Below are 9842 nucleotides of genomic sequence, written 5' to 3' on the forward strand. Positions count from 1 at the left end.
AAATAAGTACGCTTAAATTAAAAAAGAAAAAAAACCTGCATGCATGAACTCTGGTGACGTGAGTAATTTCAGTAATATGTGCCTGCAAGTATGCAAAATGAAATCAAATAAAATGATTGAAACATCAATCACAAGTTATGAAAAGTGTGTGTGTGTGTGTGTAGGAGTGACGGAGAAGCAGAGCAGCTTTCCGACTGAAGGCTTTTTTATTGGGCTCATCAGCGCCCTTGTGCTGCTGTTGCTGCTTCTGCTGGTTCTCTGCTTTATCAAGCGCAGTAAAGGAGGAAAGTACTCAGGTAGGACGGCTGCCTCACTGATCTGACACTAAACTTGGACGCAAGTCAGTTAGGGAAGTGTTTATCTGACATGGGCGACGTGAGCTGCTTAAATATTTTTGCTCTCTGTCTCAGTGAAAGACAAGGAGGAGGGCCAGGTGGACTCGGAGTCTCGGCCGATGAAGGATGAGACGTTCGGGGAGTACAGGTGCGCTCCTGCTCTGACCTGTTTTTGCTTTTCTGAAGCACAAAGCTTGACTGTGATTTGCAGCCCTGTTTCTTTGCTTTGCTCACACTTTCCCTCTTTTCCCGATGCTTCCCCTCAATGCTTTCCAGATCACTAGAGAGGTATGATTTGCAGTGTCTATTTTTTTTTTCTTTTTGTTTAATGCATGGGCCTGTACGTTACTGTTGTTGAGCGAAACACTATCCTGAGCCATCCCATTCCTGTGCAGAACACACTGAGCCGTATTAATCAGAAACTGGAAACAGAAAGCTGATTACATACAGGATTAAAATGTTTAAAAATGTATTTATGTTCAAATACGTTGTGTAATACTTGTATAATAATAATAATAGTCGTACCATTTAACTATTTTCATAATAATAAAAAATGTCCTTTTTTTAATGCCTGACGAATAAAATTGAAGGTAGACTGCTGTTCAGATTTTTCAACTGTAGGTCATAAAAAGAATTTTCCCGACACCCAGTTATTTTTGTTTAGTGGACCGAAAGCTACTGAATTTGAATCACAGACTTTCAATTTTATTATATTTTTTAAAAAAATAGAACAATTAAAGTTAGACGGCCTTTCAATTTCATAAAGTCGATGAAATTTAGTTCCGTCTGAAATGTGGTCATTGTGATATATGTTTATTTCTGTAATATCTCAAAATATCAGGCCATTCTGTTCTGTGGCTGGGAAGTTATTTAATTTGAGGGGATTAAAGCAAATAACGTGCATGAAATCGCTCGCTTCGTGCAGTCAAGCAGACAGAGGAAGTCCGTGTGTGTGTGTGCGCATGCGCAGGTTTCCCTTTGAGCGTGCACTGACAGTTCCATCATTCTGTCGCTAAACGAACAGCTGATCACATCGAGGTGCTCGCTGAGCGCCGATATTTATTAGTTTGGTCCTGCGTTTCCTTTCCTTCGTATATAACATAACGTCTTTTCTTCTCGCTTTCTTTCCGTTACTGTAGTCGGCCTTTCACGTTTCATTCACACACTCGCGCCCTCCATTTTCTCTCCGGTTTCAAATTTGTATCCCACAATGCCTTGCATGAACAGGGAAAGCCCACCACGTGATGCATGACGTAGTATCTTGTATTGGGTCATGGTGAAGCAGGAAAAAATAGCGGGGAATTTAGGACCATGTAGCCTTAAATTCAGTAATTGTTCTATTTAAAAAAAAAAAAAAACTAATAAAATTGGAAGTCTGATTCAAATTCAGTAGCTGTTGGTCTACTAAACAAAAATAATTGGGTGTTGGGAAAATTCTTTTTATGACCTACACTTGAAAAATCTGAAATCCAGTCTACCTTTCATGTAGAGCCACATGGCCCTAAATTCTCCGCTATTTTTTCCTGTTTCACCATGACGCAATACAAGATACAACGTCATGCATCACGTGGTGGGCTTTCCCTGTTCGCGCAAGGCATTGTGGGATACAAATTTGAAACAGGGGAGAAAAATGGAGGACGTGAGTGTGCGAATGAAACGTGAAAGGCCGACTCCAGTAACGGAAAGAAAGCGAGAAGAAAAGATGTTATGTTATATACGAAGGAAAGGAAACGCAGGACCAAACTAATAAATATCGGCGCTCAGCGAGCACCTCGGTGTGATCAGCTGTTCGTTTAGCGACAGAATGATGGAACTGTCAGTGCACGCTCAAAGGGGAACCTGTAGATGGCAGTAATGCAACACTGTGGATGCCAGCTGCTGTAAAACCCAAAAGAAGAAGAAGAAGGTAAACCTGCGCATGCGCACACAGACTTCCTCTGTCTGCTTGACTGCGCGAAGCGACTGATTTCATGCACATTATTTGTTTTAATCCCCTCAAATTAAATAACTTCCCAGCCACAGAATGGCCTGATATTTTGTGAGATATTACAGAAATAAACATGTATCACAATGACCACCACATTTCAGAGGGAACTAAAGAACGGCCGTCTAGCTTTAAAAATGTCCCTTTCTGAATGTGACTTTAAAGTGCTAGTCGTATGAAAATGACATCACCCAGCCCTGGAAATTATACCTCATAAAACCAGACATGTTAAATAGTTTAGTGTCTAAATAATATTGTAATATGAGACCAGGAACATGTTCTATTCAGCCGGTCAAGTTTGGCTCTTTGAGTCCGCCATTACACGAATGCGTTCCTGGTAAGTTACTGTTAATTCAAAGGAAATGACGTCATACGCGCAACACTTGAAAGTTCGCAGCATTTCTGGCTTTGTCTGCTTTGCAAAATGTAGCATATTTTTAACGATTTTTTTTTTTTATTCCAAAACAAAATTAAAACCAAAGCATGCCTCCTAAGACTGCTGTGTGTTGTTCAAGGCTGTTCAAGTGTTGCCAGTTTTTTTTTTAAAGCGGAATTTTGATCCATTATAGCCCAAAATTGGCAGGACGCTTACGGAATGATGAATGGGTTCGATTTGTACAGACAGACAGGTCACTTCAAGCCAACAGGATGGTTTGGTGTCTGCTCCATACATTTTGAAAAAGATAAATTTGTCAGGCAGATTCCCATCGAAGGATTTGAGTGACGTCTGGTACGTGGAGCAATTCCCACGATCCGGAAACAAAAGTCCAGAGCGCCGTCCCAAAGAGCTCACCGCCGCACAGGAGGTGCCGAGCTTGTGTTTAGTCTGTTGCTTGAATTGATTAGTCGTCTTTAATCAGATCAAAAATGTTCTCAGGTCATTTCTGTGTGGTCAAATCTAATACTTACTGTACATAGACGACAGACAATCGCTGATCTAAAAGCAAACCGAAACATGCTTATTCACTCTGAGTCACTTCTTCGTCCTTGTTGTCGTGAAGTTGTGTAGCTTTATAAAAGAAGGCAGTTGCGCATATGATATAACATCACATACATGCGGCGCCGCTGACCAATCAATCGCTGCGATCTAATGGTGGACAAGCTGTTGGCGATTTTTATTTTTGGAACAGAATTCAGATGCAAAAAATTTTTTGAACCAGTTTATTTATCGGTGAACTTTACAACCTATTTGAGCAGATCTCTCACACACAAATTTTATGATGTCATTTTCGCAAGACAAGCACTTTAATAATTTCTTATAAATCCCAACGTCTTTTGAGCTGCTTTTGGATCATCTCATTTGTAGTATTTCGCCCGTTTCTTGTTTAACAACTTAGAAATTTTTATACCACCTCTCTGAGGGGGGATACTGGTTTACTTCTGTCCATCCGTCCCTATCTCCATCCATCCGAAACACCCTTCTCTCAGCAAACACAAACCATAGCCACTTGGTACCGAGCTTCGGCTTGGGGTTCTATACCGTGTGTACCGTTTTCAGGTCTGTCGCACATCAACTTCCTGTTTACTGACTGGATGTATTTACGAAACATATAGTGTAGATTTACCATATTTTCGTAACACTTTTCTCAGCAACTACAAACCACAACTGCTTGATATTTGGTACCGAGCTTCAGCTTGGGGTTCTATACCGTGTGTACCATTTTCAGGTCTGTCACACATCGACTTCCTGTTTCCCGTCTAAATGTATTTATGAAACACATAGGATGGATTTTGACGCTATTTTAAGAAGCAAAATGCTATTTCAAAATGACAGTTTACCAGGATGCTGTTTGAAATCCCTGAGGAGAGACACTGCTCTTTACTTACTTGTTTCAGGGTTCATTATTTGTTGAAGTCAACATTCATAATAAGCGTCCTATTCCTTCAATTGCTTGCGTTCTGATATAAGCGAGAGCGGGGGGGATACATAAGTGAGCAGTAGCTCACAGTTGATCTTGTTTCTAGATAAATTATGGACTATCATTCAGAATCATGCACTCAACTTTATACACCTTTGAACCTCTCTCCCCTTCCTTCTCACTGTAAAGCGACAACGAGGAGAAGCGCACGGCCAGCCAGCGGTCTCTGTGTGAGGACAGCAAGCTGTGTAGCGATGACGGCCTGGATGATTATGGCAACAGCCACAGCGACCACACCAAGGTGACCATGGACGAGTCTCTGGCGAGTCAGTACAGCGGAGGCAGAGACGGGCTGGAGATCGAGAGGCAGGATGGCTCGCCTCTGAAATCTGCCGCTGCCAGTCACGGCCTGCCCAACTCTGCTGCTGTCCTCGACTAGCGGGACGACGTGAGCAGAAGAATCGAACCCGGACTCCCAACTCGTATCTGAATGACTGACCAATCAATCAATATTACACCCAGTGCAATGTCAATGTGTACGCTAAAGCAAACGCCAAGTAAAACAACACCAGGTCAATGCTGGGACTGACTTTCGACATAATCAGACCAACTCTTTTACTTCTGGTCGAGCCAGAAGGGTGGAATTATTTACAATAGATCAGATTACCCTTGTGTGTAGGGACTGCCATGTTTGCTTGCAAACTGTTTACAGATTAAAATCCGTTCTCTTGTAATATATCGTTTCAGAGTAGACTCTTATGGCTGTGACAAGCATCCCAGTTTCCTGCCTGATCACATGACTTATATAGAATAGACTAAAGGAAAAATCCACCGTGAACAACTTGCATATTACATATCTTTATAGTTCAGTGGCTTCCAAGATTAATTTTGTAATAAAAATATAATGAGGTTTTTAGTTTCATTGCGTTTCCAACATTACCCACAATGCCTTTGATCGTGGCGCCAGTAGGATTTAGCCCTTGCTTCGTATCTAAATACAGAGAGCGATACAGCAGTGCTTTAGTCCTTTAGTCTACCCCGCCCTCTCACCTCATCATCTATACACTCTGCTCAAACAGTTTCCTGAAAGCATCGTAGCGCAAAGATCCTCGTTAAATGGTAGCGCGACCAGCACAATGAACACTCTCTCTCTCTCTCTCCTAGTTAAGATGCTCTTAGCATTAAGAGGCTTTTGGGAAACCCACCACTGATCAGCTTGCAAAACGTTAAAGATGCACTATGTTGGATTTGGTGGCATCTAGTGGTGAGGCTGCAGATTGCAACTTACTGAAAAAAATTGCACCTCCTTCACTCCCTCACCCCGCCCTTTCCAAGTGTGTATTTGAATCTACAGTGGCCGTCAGCACAAAACTTAAAAAAAACAAAAAAGAAAAAGAAAGTTACACTTTTATCATAATGTGAGCCACACCCATGTATGTTTGTCCCGCTTTCATTTTGCTTCATCGACGAGGATTTGCACTCCTTTGCTTTTTCTCATGCTAAATAAAAAGTACGATCCTTCGTTTCTCAATGTTTGGGTTCTTAAACTTTATCAGCCAGCACCAGCAACCACTGATTCCTCTTCTTTCTTCGTCTTAGTCTTCCTTCTGGTGCTGGATTCGTTCTGGGCTTCTGTAGAAACATGGCGGCTCTGTGAGCGAGGCCCTGCTCCCTGTGTAGATGTAAAGGGCTCGTTCTAAGCTGACCAAAACAATGATTCATGATTGCTATAGTACCTTTCTGGTAACTGAACAGATCCCTGAATCCTACATACTGCACCTTTAAATTTCATGCTAATAACATCACCACCATCGCGTTCGTCATCTTGTAGCTCGTTACCTAGCCGAGCTGATTGTGTGTCGCAGTCTCGAGCTTTGAATCTTGCTGTCCACTATTTCTCCATCAGCGTTCTCATGAATATGATATCGAACATCACGTGAAAATAGTGGAAGAGAAAAGAAGCTCTTTTGTTTGGAGGCGCTGACCCAAAACCTGACCTTCATTCCGGATTGAGATTGCTGACTTTTTTTCTCCTATTGAAGCCACACTGCCTTTCAGATATTTCAAGTGCAGGTCATAAACAGAATTTTCCCGACACCCAATTATTTTTGTTTAGTGGCCTGAAAGCTACTGAATTCGAATCACAGACTTCCAATTAAAATTTTTTTTTAAAAATAGAACAATTAATGAATTTAAGGCCACATGACCCTAAATTCTCCACTATTTTTTCCTGCTTCACCATGACCCAATACAAGATACTACATCATGCACCATCACATGGTGGGCTTTCCCCGTTCACGCAAGGCATTGTGGGATACAAATTTGAAACAGGAGAGAAAAATGAAGGACGTGAGTGTGCGAATGAAATGTGAAAGACCGACTACAGTAACGGAAAGCGAGAAGAAAAAAGACGTTATGTTATATACGAAGGAAAGGATCGCAGGAAATATCAAACTAATAAATATCGGCGCTCACGAGCGATTTCATGCACGTTATTTGCTTTAATCCCATCAAATTAAAGAACTTCCCAGCCACAGAACAGAATGGCCTGATATTTTGTGAGCTATTGCAGAAATAAACATGTCTCACAACAACTAAATTTCTCCGATTTTATGAAATCGAAAGGCCGTCTAGCTTTAAACACGATTGTAACTGCAGCACCGTTAAAACCCATCACCGATATTTCACTCTAAACCCATTTAATGTGTTTCAGGGTGGAGTTTTCCTTTAACGATGATGATTTTTATTAAAGTGACGCACTCGATTTAACATGACAGGGACACATAGAAGCTGCATGGTTAATGCCAAATACAGGACGGTGTGAGCAGCAGAAAAAGAGAAACGCAGGGAGATTGAGGGCCTTAAAATCCTGGTAAGTGCATCATGCAAGCATATGTATGACACATTGCATATGGATTGCACTGATGTAGTTCATTATTATATCTCTATATATATCTCTCTCTCTATATATATAAATAGTTATGTGGTTCTCCATTTCTTCGTCTTGCCTCATTGTTTGAGATTTTTTTTTTATTTGATTAAAAAAAGATATATATATACATATAATTGACAATTTTGTGATTCATGTCATCTTCAGGTCAATCATTTGTGTTTTTTTTTTCTTTCTTTGATTTTGCATCCTTCTAGAAACTGCGCATCCGGGACTCCATAGCCGAGCAATTAGAAATATATCCGATGCAATGATCCGCTGATATGAGGTGCTTTCGTATATCAAGCTGTTTGTAGTCACATATAACATATAACAGTTGGCCATGTCCAGTATTAAAGAGCGAGCAAGCAAGCAAGCAAGCGATCGAGCAAGTGAGCGAGCTGTCATCTCAGAACCCGAACCGTTTCACCGCCATTTTCAGCTCTAACGTTCTCATTTGTGTGTCGCTCCCGATATGTGTGTGTCGCTTTGTATAGTAGTCTGCATAGTGTATTAAAATGATGTATACTGACACATCCTCTCTTGCAGTCCTGTTGGTATAAAGCCATATGAAGACACTTCCGAGGTGTAAATCGGGTATGAGGTAGTATCGAGGTTGATGGGGGTGTGAGAGAGCACATCACACATACACACATGGACTAATTAGCTTGGTTCGAACCCTCATGTGTAATTAACCCAGTTCGTCGTACTCGGACAATGTATGCTGTGTTGGGGTTGGAATTTTGATTCCTTCCCTGTATACCAAATAGCATTTGTTCCTGGTTTGATGTGCGCTGTGTAAGTTTGGATAAGCAGTGTTATGTGAATAAAATTGAACAAGAACAGCATGAAACACCCGCTTATTTAAAAAAAAAACAAAAAAAAACAAAAGTGAGAGTGAGTTTGTTGTTCTGAAGAAATTGAGAAGACTTGGGACGTTAAAAAAAAAAAAACAAGCTCTGGAAATGTATTTGAATGTAAATAAATCCCAAATGATTGTTTTTGCCATGGCCTCTACTATTTGTAACCGTGTCTTGTTGAATACCATGGGTTTTGGGGGTTGTTAATATTTTAATTCTTAACCTTTTGACCTTTTGTCTAGTTAGTTGTGAGATAACTGTTCTAGATACACCAAGTAGAGAATAGCTTTATGAAAACTTAAAAAGACGAGTCCAAAAACAAGCTGTCTTTTTCATATTGCGATAAAATCTAATCACGTCTTTATTTTTCTTTTTACAAAAAAAGCAAAATTAAAAATTCATGGGCTGTTCATGAGAACGCAATTGGTTTCCTGAGAGACTTCATTTCCTGTTCTGTTTCCCTGCTTACAGTACGAGTTGCAGTATTGTGTGTATCTGTTGCGAAGCAATTCCTGCGCAAGCACGATGAAGCGGAGATACTCGAGTCTTGTTTGTATCCTGTACACACGGAGAATTTGCAATGTGCTGACTTCAGCTCATTGAAAGCACCAAGTCTTGTGCAGTGAAGTGTGTGTGCGTGTGTGTGTGTGAGATGCAGTAAGTCTGGACTTCTGGTTTTAATGAATACGTTGGCCTCTGTCGTTGCTCCACAGACACGCTCAGGACAAAATTCTCCTAGATGTTTATTTTCATACAGGAGGAATAAGTGATATGAATTGTGTCGACGTTCAACCGAACTGCTGCTAGACGTCTGTGCTCTGTTCATATCCCAGAAAGTCAACTTGCAAATATCCACGATACAGATGTTTCGCTTTTCCGAAGAATGTAGCTGCGACATTGCCTGTTGTCATAAAATATGTCATATTACTGTGACATTTTACTTATAAATACAATGCGTTTTCTGATTATTTCAAATCAATTCGGCTCAGTTCTAGCTCCAAGACGAGACGTCGCTCGATTGAAAGCGTCTCTCATCGCGTCCATCCTGCGTTTGTTGACGAGCTAGTAACATGCTAAATCAGTTGGATCTGAATGAGAGGACTGCACATGTAGCTGACTGATGAACAGCCATGTATGTCCATGCCACTTTTCTGTTGGTTTGTCTACGCCGTAGTGCTGAGTGGAGAACTGGGCCGGTGACTCGGGTGGGCTTGTGATCGAAAACAATACTGTATGTGAATCATGAATCAGCCACTGTATGTAAATGCTTCAAGAATAAAATCCATGGAACGAGCTACATCTCCTGTCTTCATTTGTAATTTTATTGAGTTTCTGGTGAAGATTATTTTGGTTCAGTATGTACAGTATAATGGTCATGGGCTGATTTCTAAGAATGTACACTACTGTTCAAAAGTTTGGGGTCACCCAGACAATTTTGTGTTTTCCATGAAAAGTCACACTTTTATTTACCACCATAAGTTGTAAAATGAATAGAAAATATAGTCGAGACATTTTTCTGGCCCTTTTGAGCATTTAATCGACCCCACAAATGTGATGCTCCAGAAACTCAATCTGCTCAAAGGAAGGTCAGTTTTATAGCTTCTCTAAAGAGCTCAACTGTTTTCAGCTGTGCTAACATGATTGTACAAGGGTTTTCTAATCATCCATTAGCCTTCTGAGGCAATGAGCAAACACATTGTACCATTAGAACACTGGAGTGAGAGTTGCTGGAAATGGGCCTCTATACACCTATGGAGATATTGCACCAAAAACCAGACATTTGCAGCTAGAATAGTCATTTACCACATTAGCAATGTATAGAGTGGATTTCTGATTAGTTTAAAGTGATCTTCATTGAAAAGAACAGTGCTTTTC

The 9842-nt window shown here is 40.7% G+C and overlaps 1 protein-coding gene across 5 annotated transcripts in view; it reads left to right on the forward strand.

The window, feature by feature from the left end:
* Nucleotides 1-9261, forward strand: part of l1cama (L1 cell adhesion molecule, paralog a) — a 169354-nt gene extending 160093 nt beyond the window's left edge. For all 5 annotated transcript variants that reach the window (XM_060938503.1, XM_060938502.1, XM_060938504.1 and 2 more), the window contains 3 exons: nucleotides 165-296; nucleotides 411-483; nucleotides 4368-9261. In XM_060938503.1, coding sequence (XP_060794486.1) covers nucleotides 165-296; nucleotides 411-483; nucleotides 4368-4617 — 455 coding nt within the window. In that variant the 3' untranslated portion in view covers nucleotides 4618-9261. The remainder of the gene's footprint in view (nucleotides 1-164; nucleotides 297-410; nucleotides 484-4367) is intronic.
* Nucleotides 9262-9842: the final 581 nt, after the last annotated feature.

Source organism: Neoarius graeffei, chromosome 13, assembly GCF_027579695.1.
Source record: "Neoarius graeffei isolate fNeoGra1 chromosome 13, fNeoGra1.pri, whole genome shotgun sequence".
NCBI classification, from domain to species: Eukaryota; Metazoa; Chordata; class Actinopteri; order Siluriformes; family Ariidae; genus Neoarius; species Neoarius graeffei.